The sequence below is a fragment of the Terrapene carolina genome, unplaced genomic scaffold (genome assembly GCF_002925995.2).
Source record: "Terrapene carolina triunguis isolate 2854851 unplaced genomic scaffold, T_m_triunguis-2.0 Scaffold66, whole genome shotgun sequence".
NCBI classification, from domain to species: Eukaryota; Metazoa; Chordata; order Testudines; family Emydidae; genus Terrapene; species Terrapene triunguis.
This window is the reverse complement of record NW_020664417.1, coordinates 58,139,211-58,164,265: the sequence shown is the minus strand read 5'-3', so window position 1 is coordinate 58,164,265 and position 25,055 is coordinate 58,139,211. Positions and strand designations below refer to the sequence as shown.

General features: G+C 41.2%; 1 protein-coding gene across 1 annotated transcript in view; it reads left to right on the top strand.

Moving 5' to 3' along the window:
- Positions 1–1,585: 1,585 nt before the first annotated feature.
- GUF1 (GUF1 homolog, GTPase) overlaps positions 1,586–25,055 on the top strand; it is a 51,005-nt gene continuing 27,535 nt past the window's right edge. Inside the window, exons 1-9 of the mRNA XM_024211666.2 lie at positions 1,586–2,039; positions 6,307–6,418; positions 8,187–8,335; positions 8,594–8,674; positions 13,732–13,809; positions 15,364–15,447; positions 16,096–16,160; positions 17,539–17,742; positions 19,947–20,086. Of these exons, the coding sequence (XP_024067434.1) occupies positions 1,890–2,039; positions 6,307–6,418; positions 8,187–8,335; positions 8,594–8,674; positions 13,732–13,809; positions 15,364–15,447; positions 16,096–16,160; positions 17,539–17,742; positions 19,947–20,086 (1,063 nt within the window). The 5' untranslated portion in view covers positions 1,586–1,889. The remainder of the gene's footprint in view (positions 2,040–6,306; positions 6,419–8,186; positions 8,336–8,593; positions 8,675–13,731; positions 13,810–15,363; positions 15,448–16,095; positions 16,161–17,538; positions 17,743–19,946; positions 20,087–25,055) is intronic.

Below are 25,055 nucleotides of genomic sequence, written 5' to 3'. Positions count from 1 at the left end.
CAACGAACCCCTGTTGCTTTGCCTCGGGCACCTCTGTGCCAGCAACATGGTGAAGGATGCATTTACTTAATAGGTGATTAATTTTGTACAAGCTGCATTTGGATGGAAATTGGGATTCAATTAAAAATGCACAAAAATTGCATTTTTAAATTGTTTTTCATTAGTTAAACAAAACGACCTTAAGTATGCTAAATACAAAGAAAACAAGTATATTTATCAAAACATGTTTTGCATTTAAAAATAACAGATTTATTAAAAAAGGAATAATGATCTCTAGTCAGGGAACTGGGTGGGATCCACAAATGGACTGAGGTGCCTAACTCTCATTTTTAGGCACCACTACAGTCCACAAAACTCCCACTCAGCTGCCACCTAACCCTGTAGGGGCCTATGATTTTGCCTCTGGACAGGTACATGGTAGCCTCACTCTTGCAGACCATCTTAGCATGCACACTACTGCCTCATGATAGGTATCTGGATGCCTATCTCCCTCCTAAGACCCAGACTGGTTCCCAAACTGGGAAAGATAGGTGTTCGGCTACCTAAATTGCATGTGGGGGCCCAATCCAATAGGAATTGCCTCCCTTTGAGGGACCTGCTGTGTCACCCAGATGGGAGGGGCAGTAGGGACTAGCAAACAGGACTATGATGTGCACAGCTCCATGAGGAAGGGGTGCATGCGCAGAGCAGTTATCACTCAGCTGTGGTCTACACTGCAGTTAGGTCAATGTAAGTTACCTTACGTTGACCTATATCAGTGAACACACTACAGCCTTGGTCCTGCCAAGGTAAGTGCCCTACTTACACTGACATAACTCCACCTCCATGAGAGGTGTAGGGCTTATGTCAGTGCACTCAGGGCGATGCAGCGTCCATGTAGACACTGTGTTACTTACACCAGCTGTCGGCTGTCATTCTTTCCTGTCCAATTCCATGAAGCCCTAAAATTGACAAGACAGTCCCTGTTCTCAGCCGGCTACTGACGGGGCTTCCCATTTGGAAGTGGGCTGCTCCCGCATCTCTGCTCCCTGCCTGGCTGCTGCCCAGGCTCCCCCCTCGGAGTTGGGCCGCTCCCGAGAGCCGGGGGGTGCTAGGATCCCAGCAGGGAATGGGGGGGAGAGGGGAGACCAACCAGCGTGGAGCCAGGAGCCCCGGGAGCAGCCAGGCTCTGAGGGGGTGGGGGAGAAGCTGCTATGGACTTGCCCAGGCTCTCAGCCCCCCACACTGTGCCGCTTAGGTCAGTGAAAACAACCCTGCTGAGGACACGCACCACCCCCCACAGGAGGCGGCTACCGCAGGCATGAGCTGTAAGTTGCCTTAACGAGCGTTGCCTGAAGGCCGCAGGGTAGAAGTGCCCCGACGGACAGGACCAGAAGAAAAAGCTGTTGCTTGTATCGCCAACCGCCCTTAAATCCGACTTCGCGCATGCGCAGTGCTACAGAGGCCGCAGTCCCGCCTGCCTCCAGTCCCGCCCTTGTGCTTCCGGGTCAGGCGCGCGCAGGGGTCGGCTTGGGACTGGAGCCTTGGCCCTGGGCAGCGACTGGCTCGTGCAGCTTGGTGGTGAGAGCCGCCCGGCCCCCCGTGGCTCTGCGGACCGCGCCGCTGCCGTGTGGGGTTAGCAGGGAGCGGCCGCGCCGGCCGGGCCCCCGGGGCAGGGACGGGGGGTAGCGCGCTAACAAGCCCGTGCGGCTGGCCCGGGAGCGGGCTCGCTCTCCTTGGCCCGAGTCTCTCCCGCCGCTGTCCGTGGGCGGGGCAGGTCCCGCTGAAGTTTCCCTGGATGGATCCCGAAGCTCCCCTGGTCCGGAGGCGACTCTGCGGAGCCCGCGGCTGAGCCCCGCGTGGCCGCTGCCTCAGTGCGGGCTGCGTGTGATTCCTGCCTTTGGGACAGCATGTTGTCGCTTGTGACCAGGGCAGCGGGGGTCTGGGTCAGGCTGCGGCGAGCCTGTAGCACTGCTGCTTTGTTATGCTGTCAGCCGTGCATGGAAAAATGCCCTGCGGATCATGTTGTGTTCTCCAGACCCTATAGTTCCCAAAAGAAGGTGATGAACTTTTTTGTTTGAAATAGATACAATATTTGAAAACTAGTACTACTGTCGCGAAGGGGATGGAAATCCCTTTAACCCAAGTGGATGTCTCTTGGCCCTTTAACTTTTATTTCTACTCTTAGTAAGAAGGCTTAACTCACCCTGTTTGAGAGGATTAACCCCTGTATGCATTTAAACAGGGTGAGTTAGGCCTTCTTGTTAAGCACGTATTACTTGTTTTCAAGTATTTCTATGTTGTGACCCCTTTTCCTATTTAGCAGTATGGGATAGGAAGGATGGTTGCGACTTGCTGACCTGTTCTTGACACACGCCTCCCCTAGCATGAGAAGACCAGTCATAAAATAGTTACAGGGACAGCAGATCTATGTCACTTAACGGTACTCACTGACAATAGCAGGGATCTCTGTGCATATTCAGTGGCCAGTATCTGCTTTCTTTTCTCCTCCCTGACCCCTCGTTCTGTATAAGGCCTGGTCTACATCAAAACTTAGGTTGACCTAGCTATGTTGTCCAGGGCTATAAAAATTTTAAGTCCTGTGAAATATAGTTAGGTCAGCCCCCACTGTGGACACAGTTAGTCAATGAACTAGCTGCTGCTTCTGAGAGAAGTATATTAGCTATATTGACAGAAAAAAACAAACAACCTTTTACATGGACCTATGAAGCGTCTATAGCAGCACAGCTGCAGCATAGTAGCTGCAGTGTAGATTACGGAATGTTTTAATGAGGAGTTATTTGTGGTTCCTGGTTCAATTTCCAGTGTCCTTTTTAAAAAAAAGTTTGTCTTTAGTAAGAGAACAAGCAGGAACATCAAAGAAATTTGAGTCTTTTCCATACATGGAAGCTGGGATGGTTCACGCTCCCTCTTCTCCTCCAGCTCAGAAAAAATAAAACAAAAAAACCCCCACACAACTCAAGCTTTTACTTTCATGAGTAAGAGAATGGGGAGTCTTCATGGTTGGACTGGCACTGCTATGTATAGCTGTGTTCTGTATTTTCACCCTTACCTTAAATTACATCAGTTCTAGTAAAAGGTGGTTTATGCTACGCTCTTAAAACTGTCTCAGCTCTCTCAACTGATCTTGCAATACTTCCATAAACTGCCACAAGTACTCCTTGTTCTTTTTGCTGATACAGACTAACACGGCTACCACTCTGCATCCTGAATAGTTGATTATCTTGACAATGATGATAGGTAATTGTATTTGAAGAAATTTAAATAAACGTAAATTGTACAAAATATGTAATTGTCACCCCACAGGAAAAGTATCAAGTTTTGTATTATTCATAAAATTACAGTATGTCGAACATTTACAGCAAGCTTAATGACTGATCTAGCACCTTTTAAACTTTAAGAAGGCTTACAAGAATGTAACAAACAAACCTAATTTGACTGGAATACAGAACAACAGTATTGAGCTGGCATGTTTGTAAGCATAACTATGGTCAGTTCACTGCTTCCAAAGATAATATATCCATATCAGTCATTTCCCAAAAATGTTGTTTTGGTGCTTGCCTATTTTCAGTCACTTGGATTTTAATATTGTTTGCTCTGGTTCGAAATAAAGTTTGAAACTCAACTATGTCTAATGGTCTGAGCTCAAATTGGGAGCCTAGGTACTTGAGTCCTAATTGTGGCTCTGCCACTCACTTGCTAGGTGGGCAGGTCAGTGTAACCTCATCTATGTTTCCCCATCTGTAAGATGGGAAGTCTTACTGAACTTGTGGGTATTTGAGGTGTGATTAGTCAATATTTGCATACTTTTAAAACAAAGCAGAGTGCTAGTATTACCATAGCTTAAAAGACTCCAAAATGTTTGGCAATAGACATGGAAGGGTAGCTTATCTATTTACTGTTCTGAGGTTTTTTTATGCACTTTTTCCCTTGTAAAGAAGAAACAAAAACAGGTCCCATTGTTTCTGCTGAACATAATGTGATAGCATATTCCAGCAGCAATATTCCTTTTTGCTTCTAATGGTACTCTAATTCAGTGCGGTTGGAGACTAAGCAGCCCCTAAACCAGGGATTGGCAACCTTTGGCCTGCGGCCTGCCAGGGTAAGCCCCCTGGCGGGCCGGGCCGGTTTGTTTACCTGCCACGTCCGCATGTTCAGCCGATCGTGGCTCCCACTGGTCGCGGTTCACCGCTCCAGGCCAATGGGGGCGGCGGGAAGCGGTGGCCAGCACATCCCTCGGCCCCCATTGGCCTGAAGCAGCGAACCGCGGCCAGTGGGAACCGTGATTGGCCAAACCTGCGGACGTGGCAGGTAAACAAACCTGCCTGGCCCACCAGGGGGCTTACCCTGGCGGGCCGCGGGCCAAAGGTTGCCGATCCCTGCCCTAAACAGTGCATGGTTTTGTTTTTTTGGGGGGGGGGGGAAACGGTGCAGCATGCATAATATAGTGCCTGTTACATGGCCCACAAAATGCCATATATAGGAGACTTCGGGTCTGATCCTGCAGTCCTTATACAGATAGCACCCATGGAAGTCAGTGGAAGACTTTTTTGCCTAAAAATTTACATAATTTGGTTCTGAGACACAGTTGCACAATCTTTGTAGCTAAGGAAGGCTAAAAGTCAGCCACAGAGCAAGGTTTGCTTCAGAAATTTATAACATCCCACCAAAAAGGACTTGATTGATCACTTGATGTACTTACATTGCCTGCTGACATAGTCATATTCTGCAGAATTTAAACTTTTATAAAGGTTAAAATAAATTTCTTGTGTCATAGTTGTAAATGTATTTTCTAAATGTAAACATTTATACATTGTTGTTTTTCCTGAGTGTGCAGACAATTCGAAATAGTAGCTGTTAGGTGTTAACACCCCACAACTTCAATTAAACTTATTGGGATGTTAATACCAAAGACTGTCACTTTATAAGGCAGCATTATTTTATTTTGCATGTATTAGCAGATAGGATGGGGAAAGGGTTGGGTGGGGGTAAATTGCTGCAGGAAAAGAGATATAGATGGGAGAAAGAAGCAGAGGAGGTAGTGAACCAAAGGAGTATGAGGAAGGAAGAGACAGAAATAGGAGGGATCATGAAGCTGAGCATATTTTCTTGCTGAATGGGTCAATAAAATATTGAATAATTAACTAAAATCTTAATACGTAGAGGCAGAGGCTTCCCTGAGTCTTTGCACACTACCTGCTGATATCAGTGGGCGTTCCACTTCGGATTGTTCATAGTATGCTGGCCTCAATTTATACCCTGGTTCCCACTACAGCTAAAAATGGAATTCAGTCTGCTCCAGAATAAGTTTGACACTCCTTGACTAATATATACAGAGGGTCATAAGCAAGGACCATGTCCAGATTTATTTTATTTTGGTTTAGGTGGCTTGGTCCTCTTCCATCTGTCCCCTCTTTCTAACTTTCTCCTTCCAGTGCCTGAACTGGCAAGTTGGTGACCAATCTGTCTTTGAAAAGTATTTGTGTGTCTTTTCTTTGCCCTCTAACCCTCCTTCGTCTTGGTAGTTTCGAATAGAATTGATACTTAGTAATTATTGGGGGAACTGTTCCCAAAAGACTAATTGTGTAGAGGAATTAATTTCTCAGGTTACAGGTCTGTCTCATCTTACACGGGGGTTCCGTTCCGCGGTTAGCGCGTAAAGCGAAAACCGCATATAGCCAAAATTCCATTGAGTTCAATGGCGGGCGAAATCGCCCGCAATACAGCTATAGTATTAAAATTGTTATTTTTCTCTCTTTTTTTTTGCCGACCACCTAAAGTTGAAATCGCGCATGTTAAATGTGTGTAAGATGCGACAGACCTGTACACTTTTGCAGCTGGAAATGAAACTTGACAGAATGAATAGGTGAGCCATAGCCTAATCTCAGCTACCTAGTGTCTGAAACACTTGCACTAGTTACCCTTTCCCCTAGCTTGTCCTCAGAATTATTTTAGAATGCTAAAACACTTGCAAAGCTGCTTCAAAATACTCTACTGAATGTTCTGTCAGGGGACAAAAAATTAAATAGATTTAATGGTAGCTGTTCATGTACTAATTTCACAAATGTTTGTACAAGTTACGGAAACAGACTTCAGTGGCAATGCAAACCCTGAGGGGGAAACAAAGAGGAAGAGGAGATGGGGGAGAAATAAGGATGAAACTATTTTTCAAGTTCCAAAAAAAAAAATCCAAAGAAATGAGGAGTTACTTGTTTTGTGTGTACAAGTATCATTCTACATCCAGATTTGTGAAATTACACCCTAATCTCTTTGTGAATAGGAATCTCTACATTTTATGTTTTTCAGGAAAAACTGGATATGTCTATATTTCCTGTTGAAAATATTAGAAATTTCAGTATCATAGCTCATGTAGACCATGGCAAAAGCACGCTAGCAGACAGGCTATTGGAAATTACAGGTAAGCATTGTGATTTTACATGTGTTTTTAGTTACCTTTACTTCTCATGTGGGCAGGCATTGTGCAGACTTCCTAGTACAGTTCTACCACAGCATCTCTAATATCCATGCTGTTCTAGTCCTGGGCTTCTCATGCACATACACCATCAGTTGTACAGCAATATAGATTTTGGTGTATTGCAAACAAATCTCAACTAGACAAACAAAACAAAAGAGGAGGGTGGGAAAAGAACCAGGGAGGGGATGTGTTGGGGAGTGGGATGAATCCATTATATTTAGAAATATAGTGTTCTCTGTGCAACTCCTGACAAACGATAAGTAGGTCAGTACCTACAATATTTATTGTACTTATAGTCAGTTTGAAGGGCATAGAAAATTTTGGGCAGTCAGAAGGGGACTGTTGAAACCTGGAAACTTAAGACTGGTTTTGGGGGGTAAAACTTAACACAGGTACTTCATGGTTATCCCTCCCATTTTGATGATGAGAGATAGAGCTGACTGACTTTGGAGCAAAAAAATCTTTTTTATGTTCTTGTGAAAATGGAGTGGTCAGGGGAATGTATGCGTCATACACTTTATAGCTTGGTGTACTGGGCTGGGATGTGGGAGATCCAGGTTCATCTTTCTGTTCTGTCTGATTTAGAGCAGAGTTCTTCTCTCTATGTGCCCCAGGCTCAAAAACCTTCCTGGAAAAATTGTGGAAATGCTACATCTCTACAAAACGTTTAGGCGTTAACAATACAGCACATTACACAGAAATTTCATTTAGATTAAAATGTTTCAACCTGCTCTAGTTCACATCACTCTTACGAACAAATAGTGGACCTTGTTTCATGACTATGGAGGTGTAGCTTGTAGTGAAATCAGTATGGTTATATTATATTCTGGGTGAGTCTATGCTTGGAATGCACCCCCATTTGTTGACCTGGCTCTGCAGTGTGCACATTAAGAATTCAGTGCAGATCCTGTGGAGTCTCTGTTGTTATGCAGATCTGCTGACTGTTTCACGCCCCAAGTAGAAAGAGTGCAAGTGGCAGAGAAGCTGCTTCATTTGTGAGGTTGGATTTCTAGTAGACATGGAGGAACTGTGCTGCTATTGAGTGACCCAAGGGGGAAGGATTCCTTCAACCCCAACCCCAAAGGAACTCCCAGGCTATGGTCTGGAGTATGATTTATAGGTCTTAAGCCTCCCTCAGGGTGTCTGTAGATTCAGATTTCAGAGTAGCAGCCGTGTTAGTCTGTATCCGCAAAAAGAACAGGAGTACTTGTGGCACCTTAGAGACTAACAGATTTATTAGAGCATAAGCTTTCGTGGGCTACAGCCCACTTCTTCGGATGCATATGCACGAAAGCTTATGCTCTAATAAATCTTTTAGTCTCTAAGGTGCCACAAGTACTCCTGTTCTTTTTGTAGATTCAGAAAGAATCATTTCACATTACAAGAAGTTATTTTTGTAATCACAAGATCGTGAAACAATTTTATTTTAATTGAAAGCTTAGATTCTGCATAAACTGATAGATCAGCCCCACTCATGAAGGAAAGTGTCCTGTGTGCCTTTGGAAAGTGGATTTGTCAAGCTTTGCTCTTATGTAAAAAGTCACCATTTAGATCTATTTTTAAATTTTGGGGGAAGGAATCCTTTCCCCTTGGATCACTCAATAGTTTGCAATGGTCTTTATTAGAAACTAAATAGAAGCTACCGTACTCCTTTCGGACCGTGCAAAATTATACTTGTGTAAAATTCAATTTTTAAAACATGTGTTTTTAGGAACAATTGCTAAAACTGACCGAAATAAACAAGTGCTGGATAAACTGCAAGTGGAACGGGAAAGAGGGATCACAGTTAAGGCACAGACTGCATCTCTCTTTTACAGTTATGAAGGAATGAACTACCTCTTAAATCTCATTGACACACCAGTAAGTTAAGTATAAATATTGCTAAAAATCACAGGAACCTAAATGTCCTTACTTTAAAATACTCTTACTCTTTTGAAATGTTAGGTTTGCCCATTATTCTGTGGTATTAAATTTGTAAATTAATCCTGAATATTTTTCCTCCACGGAGGCTTGAGCTGATGTGTTAATGTCATACAGATGAAATCAACCAGAGACTTACTGCAAATGACTCTAGTTAAAGTTGTACTTGGAGTTCTAAATATCAATTTTTCTTCACAGGGTCATGTAGATTTTAGCTATGAAGTATCACGGTCACTGTCTGCCTGTCAAGGTGTCATTCTTGTAGTGGATGCAAATGAGGTAGAGTTCCAAATTCTCCTGTTTTACATAGTAAAAAGTATTGCTTATGAGGTTTCCTAAGTCGCTTAAACTTCCACTTTTGTTACCCTTTTACCCTTTGGAAAAAGTGCTATTGCCACCCCAGACAAAGAATGAGAAAGCGACTTAGGAAGTACCAATTAGATATGTGCCTGTGGATACGCTCGTCCTATGAAATGAACATATAATAAGCTTAACCAGTAATATTGCAAGATTAGTGCCCTGCTTCCTACAAAGTGCTGAACTCATCCTCTGGGCTGAGTAGTGCCTTCAACTCCAGTAAAGTCTGTGGAGTTGAAGGCACTCAGCTTCTTCCAGGAAGTGCTCAGCAGCTCACAGGATAAAGCCCCCGAGCCAAGTTGATTCTGGAATTCTAATGCAGTAACAATGCAAATCAGACCAGTGTAAGACGAGTATACTCATTTTGTTTAGTTTTGTGATACAGTCAGCAGCACTTCAAACTGTTAGAGATTTTGAATTTAAAATTTTGCTTTGGGGAGACATTCCTAACTCTAGCTATACTATAGTATTGCTAAAAACATAACTTTGATGACATTTGTGCTTGTGCCTCTTTAGAGGGCCAGAATAGATATCTAGTAAACAGTTATTTACAGGAAAATTCATCTTGTTAAAGCAACAGGATATCAGAGAACATTAGATCTTACTATATTTCTGAAAGCGCACCTAAGTCAGTAGTTGTAGGCAGGTAAATAGTGTTAAACTGTTTTTAATGAAACTTTAATTTCAAATAGGATGTGCAGTTGAAATCTGAAGTGCTTCCCAATAATGGAGCTATAGAACATTGAAATGAGATTGATTTGTACAATTATCTGTCACACTTTATATTAAGGTTTCATTTATAAATAGTTTATAAAGGGTTAATAAATGATTATTAGCTGTTATAACCATGTTTCAAACACTAATATCATCTGCAAACTTTAAGTGTATTCTCTATGCCATGATCCAAATCATTTATGAATATATTGAGTACATATTGATAGAAAATATCATAATTCACTGCCTTATTATCTATCCCTTTTCTAATGGTTCCTACCATTCGGTTAGCTTTTTTGACTGCAACTGGACATTGAGCGGATGTTTTCAGAGAACTATCCATGATGATTCCAAGATCTTTCTTGAGTGATTACAGATAATTTAGACTGCATCACTTTGTACGTATAATTGGGATTATTTGTTCCCATGCGCATTAATTTATACTTACCACTGAATTTCATCTGCCATTTTGTTGCCCAGTCACCTAGCTTAGTGAGATCTCTTTTTAAGTCTTTGCAGTCAGATTTGGTCTTAACTATTTTGAGTAATATTGTATTGTTTGATAACTTTGCCACCTCACCGTTCACCCCATTTTCCAGATCATTTTTCAATATGTTGACCAACACAGGTCCCAGTACAGATCCTTGGAGGACCCGGTTACTTACCTCCCTTCATTGTGAAAGCTGACCATTTATTCCTATTCTTTATTTCCTATCTTTTAGGCAGTTGCTGATCGATGAAAGGACCTTCCCCCTTATCCCATAACTGCTTACTTTCCTTAAGAGCCTTTGGTGAGGGACCTTGTCAAAAGCTTTCTGAAAGTCCAAGTATGCTATATCTGCTGGATCACTTTTAGCCACGTTTGTTGATCCCCCTCAAAGAATTATACTAGATTGGTGAGGCATGGTTTCCCTTTATAAAAGCCATGTAGACCCTTTCCCAACATACACCTCTACCTTGATATAACGCTGTCCTCGGGAGCCAAAAAAATCTTACCACATTATAGGTGAAACCGCGTTATATTGAACTTGCTTTGATCTACCGGAGTGTGCAGCTCCACCCCCCTGGAGCACTGCTTTACCGTGTTATATCGGGTCGCGTTATATCAAGGTAGTAGTGTATGTTCATCTAAGTGTCTGATAATTCTGTTTTTTACTATAGTTACAACCAATTTGCCTGATGCTGAAGTTAAGCTTACCAGCCTGTAATTGCCAGGATGCCCTCTGGAGCTTTTTTAAAAAATCAGTGTGACTTAGCTACTGGGTCACTCACCACACTGGCGCCTCCTGCTGGGCATCTCAGGAATAAACTCAGTCCCAGTTGGTGCACCCTCAGGTGGTGGTGGTGGCTCTCCCATCCTCGCCTCCACACCCGTTACAGCTCCTTTCTCTCGTCATCTGCTTCATGGCACAGCCCTCCAGCCATGTCAACATCTGGTCCCCCCCGGGGGACTCCTCCAACAAGAGCCCAGCCACTTCTCACAGCAGTTTGGCAGTCCACAGCCGAGCTGCTCCTTCCCTGCTAGCACCTGCCCATCCCCCAGTACTGTAGCCCTCTAGGATGCCAGTCTTCTCCTTAGGGCTCCCTGTAGTAGACTAACTCACTCTGATCTGCAGCTTCCTTTTATATTGGCCGGCTGGGCCCTGACTGGATGGTCCAGCCACCACCTTAATTGTCTGCAGCCACCGCCCTAATTGTCTGTTTTGCCTGCAGCCACTCCTTTGGCTGGCAGCTGCTTAGTCTGGGTATCTGGCTGGTCACAGAAGCTGATTTAAGCGATAGACTGTGTAACACAGTTGTTAGTTCTGCAATATCGTATTAGCGTTCCTTCAGAGCTCTTAGGTGAATATCATCTGGTGCTGATGACTTATTATTGTTTAAGTTATCAATTTGTTCCCACACCTCCTGTATTGACACCTCAATCTGTGACTGTTCCTCAGATTTGTCACCCAAGACATCAAATGGCTCGGCTGTGGGGATCTCCCCCACATCCTCTCAGTGAAGACCGATGCAAAGAAATCATTTAGCTTCTTTGCAATGACCTTGTCTTCCTTGAGTGCTCCTTTAGCACCTCCATCATCTGGTGACCCCACTGATTTTTGGGCAGGGTTCCTGCTTCTGGTGTACTTAAAAAAAATTCTGCTCTTCATTTTTCTGTCCTTAGCCAGTTGCCTCTTCAAATTCTTTCTTGGCCTGTTACCTTATACTTTTACGCTTGACTTGCCTGAGTTTATGCGCCTTTCTATTTTCCTGAGTAAAATTTGATTTCCAATTTTGAAATAATGCCTTTTTGCCTCAGACTGCCTCTTTTACTTTGCTGTTCAACCATGGTGGCCTTTTTTTGGTTATCTTATTGTTTTTTTGTTTGGGGTATACATTTAGTTTGAGCCTCTCTTACAGTGTTTTTAAATAGTCTCCATGCAGTTTGCTGGCACTTCACCCTTATGACTTTTCCTTTTAATTTCTGTCTATGTAGCTTCCTCATTTTTGTGTAATCCCCCTTTTTGAAGTTAAATGCTACTGTGGTGAGGGTTTTTCATTCCCTTCCTCCCCCCAAGGATGTTTAAATTTAATTACATTATAGATGCTATTACTGAGCGGTTCAGCTATATTCACCTTTTGGAGCAGATTCTCTGCTCCATTTAGGATTAAATCAAGAATTGCTCCTCCTGTTGTGGGTTGCAGGACAAGCTGCTCCAGGAAGCAGTCATTTATGGTGTCAGCATCCCTTCCTTAGGTGACATGTACATAGTCGATATGAAGATAGTTGAAATCCATTACTTTGGGGTTTTCTGTTTTTTGTAGCCCCTCTAATCTCCCTGAGCATTTTAAGTCAGTCATCATCCTGGTCAGGTGGTAGGTAATATATTCCTATTGCTATACTGTTAGTGTTCAAGCATGGAATTTCTATCCTTAGAGATGCTATGGTACAGTTTGAGTCATTTAAGATTTTTAGTTTAACTCTGTGCTTTCTTTCACATACAGTGCCACTCCTCCCCCACTCTGTCATTCGTGTATATTTGGTATCTTGGGATTACCGTGTACCACTGATTATCTTCATTCCGCCAAGTGTCTGGGATTCCTATTACATCAATATTTTCATTTAATGCTAGGCACTCCAATTCACCCATCTTAGTACTTAGACTTCTAGCGTTTGTATATAGGCACTTGTACATTTTGTCAATATTCAATTGCTTGCCTTCATGTGTGATGTTTAAATGGAACTATGTTTCATTTGACTGTTCCACACTAGCTCCTATCTGTACTTTATTAACATCTTTCCTATCCTCTTTACTTGGATATAGAGTTCCCCCTTTCATAAATTCATTCTTAAAGGATGTCTTTGCCCAAATAGTGTGTACCTCTGCACCTGTTGGCTTTCCCCTTGCCCTTACTTTAAAAAATCCTCTACAATCTTTTAATTTTACATGCCAGCAGTTTTGTTCCTCTTTGGTTTAGGTGGAGTCCATCCTTCCTGCATAGGCTCCTCTTTTCACAAAAGGTTCCCCAGTTACTAATAAACCTAAAACCCTCCTCCCTATACTATCATCTCATCCATTTGTTGAAACCTTGCAGTTCTGGTTCTGTGTATGTGTAACTGGAAGCATTTTGGAGAATTGTACCATGGAGGTCCTGGACTTAATCTCTTACCTAGCAGCCTAAATTAAATTTAACAGTGCCCAAAACCAAAATTTTTTGTTGCAGGTTGGATTGGATGTTTTGTTTGACCTGAAATTTTTTCCAAATTTTCAATTCACCGGAAATTCTAAAAAAAAATGCAGTTTTGGTTGACCAGAAATGACTTTTTTTTACAGAACTGCCAACCAACTAACAAATCAGTTATTTGTACAGCTCTAGTTATAAGTACATCAGTAGAAGGTGTTATAGGTGATTATTAGCAACTTATTGACCTACTGGATTCTATAACAATTGCTTTATTAAAATATCTATTACTTTTTAACCTTTTATAAACAGAACCTTAATATTAAGTGTCATCCAATTATCTTTTAAACAGGACTAGGTTCATACAGTATTGTAGAAGGGAATTATTTTTCAGCTTTAATACATTTACTATTACATTATTTCCATGTTTTTTATATTACCATTATCTAAAAGTGTATTATTGAAAAGCAATTAAAGAAAATAATACCTCTCCAAAAGAAGGGATGTGTGTAATAGGAAAATAGGCTGCTTATCTGTTAATACCCTAAACACAGAACATAGTAGTATTGGGTAATAAAATGTTGTTTATGAACACTTTCCAGGGTATTCAAGCACAAACGATGGCAAACTTCTATCTTGCTTTTGAAGCACAACTGGCAATAATTCCTGTTATAAACAAGGTAATAATCTTTTAGACTTGTATATAAAATAGCAATTTTTATATAACCATGACAAAATTATGAAATACAAGAAATGTATCACCAAATTGAAGGATGCAACAAAAGATGGAGTGAAGTTTACTTGTGTTTTAAGCTGCCAATCTTTAGTAAATATGGTATATTAGTATTTTAAGCTATTTGCAGTGAATTTTAGTTGCTGTGAAAGGTGTCATTTTACACAGTATGATAGGTAGAAACTTTACTTGGGTGACAGCAATGAAAGATTCCCCACACAGTGGCATTAAGTTTATACAGCTAGATATAAACTATCTGTATGCTAGATTTTTAGGACACGTCAGAGTTCTAGCTAATGTGTTTTAACAACACACCTTAAATCCTAGTCAAGGCAAAACCAAACTGAAGGGTGTAAGTTAAACTGTCCCCTCACCTCGTTTACTGTGCATCTTTAGCCCATTGGGGTGTAAGTTATGTTAACGTAGGGTACTTAGAAACATGTAACTTGCATCACTTCTGAGCTTGACTCACTCTGAATGTTAATCTGGAGAAACAAAAAAACAGCATTGTGGGTGAGATGGTGTTCCCTTACTCTATGCAGTTCTTTACCTCTGCTGAAACTATGAAGAAAGGTAAAATTAATGTTAAATGTGATGGTACTTTTTCTTGATAGATTTGCTTAATAACATTGCAGCCCATCGTGATGAAAATGCACTCATTTAAAACACTGTACGTCAGTCTGTTACAAAATTCTCTATCTTTATTTTAATTTCTGGCAAATCACACAGCCAGCTTTCTACAAAGATCACTTAACTTCCTCCATGGTGTTCATTGTATTCCAGCATGCTTTTTCAGTCCCCCCCCCCCCCTTCTGTTTTCAAAGGTGATACATGCGTGAGAGTATTTGGCTTATCACCTAATCAATATTCAAGAAATATACTTTAATGAGCTTTTACAAAAAACACTCCACAAATAACAAGATCTACCTGTAGGGTTGTGTGGGTGGAAAAGCAGGAGATAGGTTATTGATCATCTAGTTAAGTGAAATGAAATGTGTAGATGCAGACTTGCAACATCACATGAATTTTTCCAACGGAGGTACAAAATCTACTTGCCTTCTTTTTATTAATCATTTTTTGTTATAGTAAAGCATCCCCTTCAAAGGCACCAAAGGGGAAAAAAAAAGTCTTGCCAGAGGTGAATAAGCAAATAGAACTTTACAGTGCTGGGCTATAGCATAGTTTATAAAGCGATTTTGAAACTTGTGCCCTGTCTATACCTTACTAGCAATCTTGTTAGCACTATTCTACAAGAATTGTTGTTATATGCAGGTCTCTAAAAGATGGGAGGACTATTTTAAGACTCAATTTAGGGTGTGCTTTAACATGGATTCTTCTGATAAAGACAGCCGTTTATTTACTTGAAGTATTCATGATCTCCCCCCCCCCCCTTTTTTTTTAAATTTTATTTTGGTGAACTAGAATTTTGACATGCAAGAAGTGTGTGTGTGAGAGAGAGAGACTTGTATTTCAAGTGTGTAACAATAATATTGTTTTGTAGATTGACTTGAAGAATGCAGACCCTGAAAGGGTTGAGAAACAAATTGAAAAGCTATTTGATATCTCTAAGGATGAATGTATTAGGGTAAGATCTTTTAAAAATTTTTTAAAAATCTGGATGTTTAGCAACTGGTTGATTATTAGACTTCTTAAAATCCTGTTTGGAGCTCAAATGAAAAATGTGCACTCTTTAAAAAAGTAACAGACTAACACAGCTACCCCTCTGATATTTAAAAAAGTAAATCAATTCCTGAATTGTGTTTTTTTTTTTTTTTTTTTTTTTTTTGACATGCACTGTATATTTCTTCTTACTGTGTTAAGGAGAGGGAAAAGGTCCTTTTTGAGATTAACGTCCATCTAGAAAACAGAAGAGTAATGAAAACACTTTGAAATAAAGTATCAGATTTTTGGGACTAATGGATAGAGGCTTCAACGAAAATTTTGAAATTATTTCCTGTACTGTGTGTATGCCAGATTCTATCATGTTCTCTTTCCCTGACATCTTTCCTTCTGCATGAGATGTCTTTTTCTCTACTATGGAATGTTTGTGACATATCAGGTTCCTTTAATAGAGTTTAACAAAGGCTTGAGTTAACATGCGCAGAAGCTTGTCTGTAGCTAAGTATCATACTTTTAACATGTCAAAATTAAGATGGCATTCATTTTCAATTTAATAGATAATGTATATCAGCAGACTTATTCCCAATAAAACTTTTTTCTGAACTTGTTTTAGATTTCTGCTAAACTAGGAACGAATGTGGAAAAGGTTCTTCAGGAAGTTATTGAAAAGGTTCCACCGTAAGTTTTGGTGTTTTTATGAGTTTTACGGAGCCAGTGGTAGACTTTGCTTATTTATGATGGTAACTAGCTTTTGGTAACTAGACAGATTTTTGAGCTGCTCTTTTAAATTCCTTATACCAAATCTATTCTGCATGAAATGTCTCACTTGTGGTTTGCTGTTACTGGATTGGGAGGGTGGGATTCTTGTTTTTGAGGTGACTAGGACAAGATTTCATTTCATTTTGAGAAATGAAATTTGGAGAAAAGAGATTTTTTCAGGAAATAATTCCCATATATACGGGGGCGGAGGGGAAATACACACATGGTTGAAAGGATTTACCAAGGTGTATTTCCCCTCCGCCCCCGTATATATGGGAATTATTAAAGATGAATATAACACAAAAACCATTAACATAGGTGATATTATATGAAGTGGAGAGAGAGAGAGAGAGAAAATCCATTACATTCTAACACTACTGGTGTAAGCCCACAAACAAGGGAGCAGAGAGAAAGCAAGACCATTTTTGTGATTGGTTATTTAAATTTCCTTTTTAGAAATGATGTACTTTCCCCAGCTATTATTTTGTAAGTAACTGGAGATCAATCCAGGGAAGCACAGATTTCTGACATATTTATATTTAATCAGATGTTTTAGATTTTCACTCTCTTCTGAGCATTACATTGTTTAGTTACATTACATTACGTTACGTTACATTACATAATTGTTCCAGGGCCCCGAGTTACCAATACGCATTTTCAGTTTTTACAGCCTGAACTGCAGTTTAATCGAGACTTTTATTTGGGAATTTGACCATTGTCAGCACGACAAGAAAGGCTGCTAAATCCCAGTTCAACTTTAAATCAGCATTTTGCTTTTAATTCTAATTGTTTCTTATTAGGTAATATCTACAGTGATAAATGCCAAACAGAACCTAAACGATAATGAAGTCAGTGGGGGATGGAAGAACTGTATCAGTGTGATATTCTTGATGATCAGAACTTTAGTGGGGAAAAAACACTTTAATGGTTTAAAATTAATTTCTGCCATCATGAAATAAAGCTCAGCGACAACAACAAAATATACACTTAATTTGGAACATTAATATTATTAAGAGATCAGTCTGCTGGCATAGGTTTATGATCAGAAATGGAAGTGTGGAATGGCTTAAAAATCTTCTCATAATATTCTATATGCCATAAATAGCAAATCTCCTATTTCACACAGCTTCAAGAGTTTTGTTTTCTGCACTTAGATTAGCATCTACTTTTGTATGAACATTTTGTTTGAATGTTTTGAAACAGATGAATTTACATTTGACTTTCAGTGAAAAATAGTCTACAATTCATGTTCTTATTTAATACATATTAAATGTATTTTTTACATTTTTCTTAATAGACCCAATGTTAACATTAGAGACCCACTGAAAGCCTTGGTATTTGACTCCACCTTCGACCACTACAGGGGTGTAATAGCTAACATTGCGCTCTTTGGTGGAGAGGTTCAGAAAGGACATAAGATTGTGTCTGCTCACACAAGGAAGACCTATGAAGTTAACGAAGTAGGAATTCTGACGCCAAATGAACAGCCAACTCATAAATTGTAAGTAAGAAGTTCTTTGGGGGGAAAAAAACATAATAAATGAGTATTAGAATAATCTGATATAATGTCTTGAATCTCTAGATCATCTGTTCAGTTTTAGCCTTGGATGGTTGAGACGGGGTTGGGGTGGATTTTTGAAAGCACTCAGCATTGTTTCTCACTGTTCCATTTAAATTTAGGCCAATGCTGAGCATTTTGAAAATCCCACTCTGAAATTCTTTGTCTAGGAGCTTCATGGCTTGAGTTGCTATTCTCAGTCAATTCTAGTAAGCAAGTGTCCACAACACATACATGCAAACCACCAACTTCACTGTTGGGACCCTTCTTTGCAGTGTGAGCAGAGAGAAATCAAGGACTGAATGGATTTGGTGACAGAACTACCCTTTCATCTATAGAGCTACCAATACGACTTAGGCACAAGTTTAGGTTAGGAGCTTACTGGATAGCTGTTGCTCATTGTATATCGGTTCTTCAACTAAAAAGATGATTTAAAAATGCCTAAGTGACTTAGGAGTGAAAAACTTCATTGACTTTCAATGGGACTTATGATCAGAAGTCACTTAGGCACTTTTGGAAAAACACCTTCAGCCTCCTGAGTTATCAATCTTGCATCTTTAATGATCAGTCAATTCACACACATGTTTCGTGTGTAATAGATGATAAAAGTTTTACTTTCAAGGACACACTATGCCTCCCATTTGACAACACAATGCATTGCCATCAAACCAACACGTTTGACAATGTGATATCACATTAATGTAATAAAACTGGAAGAACAAAATGAAATGAGCCACCCTCTAAAAATCTTGAAGTCTAATTTATATTTTAAAATCATAAATATAGTTTTAAAAGGTTTTCAGAATGCATAACTACTCCTGTGGCGGTGAATCACAACCCCTTGAGATAAAATAATAATAAGAGAATAAAGGCCATTTGGTCTGGGAGCCTCCTGCTAGCTTCTTTAACAATCATGGGCATCTACTTGGTGTTACTCTCTCTTCCCCTAGTAGATAGAGTCTAAGAGGAATGGGCATTTTAGGTGTAAAAATAGGTAGAGGTTTTATTTATTTAAAGTAGGGAAACATGATTTCTTTTTAAAGGTTGTCTACAGCTAAATGGGCAGCCTAAGTGCTGATGGTATTTTAATTATTGTGAAAGCACTCATAACTCTGGTGCTCACACTTGTTATGGAGCAAAAGTAAATTGTGTACTGGGTTTTTTTATTTTCCAGTCCTTTCCCACCTAAATTTCCTGGGGGCACTGATCTGATATCTCGGACACAAAAGCCATCAGAGCAGTGCTTGAATAGCATGCTGAACATGTAGTCTGAGCCTCCAATTCATCCATAGAGGCTATCTTGGGTAAGAGTGGAAGGTGGGGGCATCATCTTATAGTTGCTGCTGGGACACCTGTTGAAGTTCTGTGCATAACTGCAATGCAGAACAGTATGGAGAGTGGTCTGTGATTGATGGTCAAAGCAAGTGAGGCAGGAAGCTGTTTATCTACCCAAACAGGGAAGGCCTTTAGTGTAAGTCTCCAGGTGCAATTGCTGTTGAAAACTAGTTCATCTCCCCTGCAGTGTGAGGGAAAGCAGGTAGCCGTAGTCAAAGAGTGGAGGTAAGTTCTGACAAAATTTGCAGCTGAATGCTGATTAAAGGCCCTTCTCGGAGGTTTTCAGTGAAGCTGGGGAAGGCTGAACTACCTGCTTTTCTGACTGCACAGCTCTACATTTAACCATCTACCTTGGATTCCCATACCACCAGCAGCATACGATGGTGATCCACCTGCTTCCACAACCCAGGTAGTTACTGGGGTTTGAGGGCAAACAGAGGGGTGACATTGCTTCTTGCCCAAGCAGTCCTTTCCTTGTATCTGAAACTGACTTTGTAGTGTGTGGATACTACTTTGGCTTCTGTGTCCTACATGTCAGAAAAGTACCTCCCAGCCCCTGCCTTGAAACAGCGTAAATCCAAAAACTCAGCCTCAAATAGACATTTAACCTCGAATAGTAACTAGGTCCTAGATCCATCTGTAAAGAGAGTCTCTAGGGGTATGTAAACAAGGGAGGAACAATTTTGGGTTGAGTATGTGCACTTTGGGGGAGAACATGTGCTTATATTCCTGAGGGGGCTAATTGCAGAGGGAGAAACTTGAAATATTGTTAAACAAGATAAATATTTCCACGTAATGCCAATTTTATTTAGATATGCTGGACAGGTGGGCTATCTGATTGCTGGGATGAAAGAGGTTACGGAAGCCCAAATAGGAGACACGCTGTATTTACATAAGCAGCCAGTGGAGCCTTTGCCTGGCTTTAAATCAGCGAAACCAATGGTCTTTGCAGGTGAGGAGTATATTGATTCAAAAACTGGAAGCAGTTTTATGTTACATACAAGAGTAGGAGAGCTACTCAGGCAACTGAAATTTAAGAACATGCATCCACATTAAGGGGATTTGAAGAAAGCACACTAGCAGAGTTACTGTAGCGTGGTATGTGATGCCTATATAACCTTGTAAAACTTTCCTGTGTTTGACTTAGACAAGACTAAGAAAGCTTGCAGATAGCCTCTTATTTAAAAGCAAACACTTATTTTCACTATGGAAGGATCATCTTAGCTCACATAGGCCTGTCATGGCTGAAAATAAACTTGTACATCTTCAAGAATCGTGTCACTAATTTGGACTTGTTCCTCCTGATAAGCAATTTCTGCTGTCTATTGTGAACCATTTTCTATAGGAAAAGCCTTATTTTATCATTAGCAGCCCTTGTTTCACACCTTTAAAAAAAAAAAAAAAAAAAAAAAAAAAAAAGTGATGTGTGACCAAAACTGGTTGTCAAAATGATCCTGCAAAACATTTAAGTGTGTGCTTAACTTCAAGCATGTCAGTAGTGACATTGACTTTCTGTCACTGCTTGGTCTAGTAGGTTCACAGGAGGCACTATTTCTGTCTACAGAAAATGGGGAAATAATTGTAAGGAAAAGCAGCAGAAGAAAAGAGCCGCATTAATTATCTTCTGAACCTGTGTTGAGAGAATGGAAAAAGTTCACTTACTTCCTCAGATGCATGATCATACTGGAGGCTATAAAAGAAGATAATTATCTTGGGCTAATTTGCAGTGTGCTTCTGCAGTTCAGTTCTTGTTTGCCAAGATATGAAGCTAAAATATATCTTTATGAAATGCCTGTGGATCTAATGTAAAAGTAATAAAACCAAAAACAAACAAAAAACAAAACCCAGAATTTCCGGGATAGGGAGTTCACATACAAGTCTTCCTTTCTTTAAAATCTTCAGATCAATCATACCTTTGTTACAGTTGCTTTCCTTTGAAGTTGGAAAAAATCTGAGTGTCTTCTATTCTCCTCACAGGCCCTTAGGCTTTTGCTAGGCTGCTGCTTGACCATTTGCATCTTTAACTATGTTTGAGGGGAAGGAGTGGCTTACCCATCTGAAAAGCAAAGGAATGGAGCAGGAACTCATTGATACATATTTAGTTGCTTTACAACAACAATTTGCCTGGCACCATGGAACCGCTGCTGTTTTGTTGAGCATTCTGCTCCTTCAAATCATGAGCTATGCTGAACTCCACTACAATCTGGTTCTGTGTGCTCTTGATATGTGGGTCATGTTAAGCACAAACATTAAAACAGTTAATTCTGGCATGTCTTAAACTTTTGAGGGTTTAACTTTGAAAGCTTAATAATGTCCTTCTAACATTTTTTAATGGAATAATGTATAGAGTCATAGTTTAATGCCAAAAGGGATCACTAGATCATCTAGTCCAGGGGTTCTCAAACTTCATTGCACCGTGACCCCCTTCTGACAACAAAAATTACTTCACGCCCCCAGGAGGGGGGACCGAAGCCTGAGCCTGCCCGAGCCCTACTGCCCCGGGTGGGGGGGCCAAAGCCCGAGCCTCATCGCTTTGGGCAGGGGGGGCCAAAGCTGAATCAAGGGCTTCAGCCCCAGGCAGGGGGCCAGCAACCTGAGCCACACCACACAGGGCTGAAGCTCTCTAGCTTTGGCTTCGGCCCTGGGCAGTGGGGCTCAGGCTTCAGCCCTGGGCCCCAGCAAGTCTAAGCCAGCCCTGGCGACCCCATTTGGGGTCTTGACCCACAGTTTGAGAATTGCTGATCTAGTCTGATCTCCTGCATATCATAGACCACCACCCAGGACCCACACACTAAATCTAACAGTGGAAATAACAGAGGCAAGAGAATAGGACAGACCGAGGTGCACCAGTGCATGAGGCCCCTGCAGTGGCAGGGAAACGATTAAATGAGATATACCCAAATAATCCTGGTAAGGGATCCACACCCACATGCTTCCGAGGAAGGCAAAAAAACCCCAAAGTCGCTGCCAGTCTGACCTGGGGAGGGGGAGTCCTTCCCGACCCCACTTATGGTGATCAGTTAGACTGAGTATATGAGCAAGAACCAGCCAGCCAAGCACCTGAGAGAGAGAGCGAGAGAGAATGCTTGGTGCCATCTCAGAGCCCTGGCCCACCCTGCCAAGTATCCTGTCTCCAGCTGTGGCCATCCCTGATGCTTCAGAGGAAGAAGATTAAAAAGCCTCCCCGAATATATGGGCACATAGGGGTGGGGGGAGAGGTGTCACTTCCTGACCCCTGCAAGTGGCCGGCTGAACCCTGAAGCATGAGCTTTAGGAACATAAACTGGAAGTGAGCCCCAGGGCTGCTGTTCTCTGTCCCCCACCATCACAGGCAAACCTGTCATACAATTGCACTCCTAAATGTGTCCTGCTCTCTCAAAACTAAGGTGTTTGCCCCCACAGCTACTACTGGGAGGCTGTTCCAGAATCTCACCCTTCTGGTGGTTAGAAACCTTCTAATTTCCAGTCTGAATTTGTTCATGGCCATTTTATATCATTTGTTCTTGTGCCAACATTGTCCTTTAGCTTAAATAGCTCTTCGTTGTCCATGGTACTTACCCCCTTAATGTATTTATAGAGAACAATCATATAGACTCTCAGCCTTCTTTTTGTGATACTGAACAAGCCAAGCTCGTTTAGTCCCATCTCATAAAATAGGCCTTCCATTTCTCTGTTCATCCTAGTGGCTCTTGTCTACACCTGTTTCAGTTTGAATTAATCTTTCTTGAGCATGGTTGACCAGAATTGTACACAGTATTCCAGATGAGGTCTGACCAATGCCTTGTACAATGGCATTAATACTTTTCTATCTCTACTGGAAACGTCTCACCTAATATGTCCTAGGATTGCATTTACCTTTTTCACAGATGCATCATGTTTGTTGCTCATCCTCTGATTGACCTACACACCCAGGTCTCTCTCCTCTGTCATTTCCAACTGATGAGCCACCAGGTTGTAGCATAAATTCTGATTATTAGACCCCAAGTACATGACCTTGCACTTTGTACTAGTGAATTCCATCCCATTTCGGTCACTCCAGTTTTCAAGGTCATTCAGATAATCTTGTGTAATAATCTGATCCTTCTCTTTATGACGATGCCTCCAAACTTGTATCAACAGCAAATTTTATTAGCACACACCTACTTTTTGTGCCAAGGTTATTAATAAAAATATTGAATAAGATTGGTCCCTAGACTGATCCTTGAGGAACTCCACTAGTATCCTCTCTCCAGTCCAATAATTCACCTTTCAGCACAACCCAGTGCTGTTTCCCCTTTGGCCAATTTCTTATTCGCCTTACAATGCTTGTACTGATCCCCATCTTCCCTAATTTAACTAATAATTTTATGTGTGGTCAAATGCTTTACTGAAGTCCAATTGTATTCAATCTTTTAGATAAGCAAAGTGCAGTAAACATTATTTTCTCAAAAGATGAAATTAGGTTAGTCCAGCATGATCTACCATTGGTAAACCCTTTACCATTTACCTGTATTAATTTAATTATTCTTTCCTTCAAGATTTGTTCTAAAACCTTGCATACCACTGAGGTCAGTCTAGCAGGTTTGTAATTGCTGGATCACTTTTTTTCCCCCTTTCTTAAAAATAAGTACAACATTAGCTGTTCTCAAGTCATATGGTTCTACCCCTGAGTAGATAGATTTATTTACTTAAATCCTTGCTACTGGACTCGCAATCTCACATGCCAGTTCTTTCAGTATTCTGGGAGGGAAGTTATCTGTTTTTCCCCACTCCCCTTTCATCCAACTGGAACGCATCAAGCTCTTTAAGTTTTTCTTTCACCTCAATTGTGGTAATTTCCATTTCTGGACATTCATTTTCATCAGTCATGGTGCCTTCATGCACATGTTCCATATGATCATAATAATTGAAAACTGAGGCAAAGTATTCATTTAGTTTTTGGGCCATACCTAGATTATCTTTAGTCTCCTTCCTATCTACACTGCATAGCTGCCAACATCATCCTTCCTTTTTCTCTTTTTTATTTATATAACTAAAAACCCTCTTATTTTAATTTCTTTGGCAAGAGCTAATTCAGCTTGATTTTTAGAAATTCTCACTTTATTCCTGCATTTTCTAACCTCCATGATGTATCTTTCTTTGCTGGTAATCCCTTTTCCCATCCCTATAGGCCTTCCCTTACTCTTAATAACCTTTTTGAGGTGGTTATTCATCAAGCTGGACCTGGAACCTTTCCCTACAAGTTTTTTCCCCTTCCTTGGGATGCAGATTTCTCAGATAGTTTTTGTATAGTTCATTTGAAGAAATTCCAAGCCTCCACATTTAAGTCATTGAGCTCTTCAGTACAGTTGACTTCTTTGGGAAATTAAGGTTATTAGTTAAAATCTGCCTGTAGTGGGGTCGAGCCGGGGCTCTACCCTCCGGGACGGAGGGGCGCCACACCGGCTCACTGTAGCACAGACAGTCAAGGTTCCGGCCCCTTTCCGCAGGGCTTAGCAAACACTCAGCTAGCTCAGGCCCTTTGGTGCAGGGGCTGAGCAATAGCCCCCAGTTTAAGCAGGCCCTGGGTCAGGGCGGGGCACAAACAGTCACAGCTCAGGCCCTTGGATGCAGGGGCTGAGCAAACAATCAGTCAAGGAGCCCGAGCCCTGGTTCAGGGCGGGGCACAAACAGTTACGGCTCAGGCCCTTGAGTGCAGGGGCTGAGCAAACAAGCAGCTAAGGAGCTCAGGCCCTCTGGTGCAAGGCTGAGCAGGCAAGCAGTTAAGTAGCTCAGGCCCTCTGGTGCAGGGCTGAGCAGACAAGCAGTTAAGGAGTTCAGGCCCTATGGGGCAGGGATGAGCAGGCAAGCAGTTAAGGAGCTCAGGCCCTCTGGTGCAGGGCTGAGCAGACAAGCAGTTAAGGAGCTCAGGCCCTGGTTCAGGGCGGGGCACAAACAGTCCC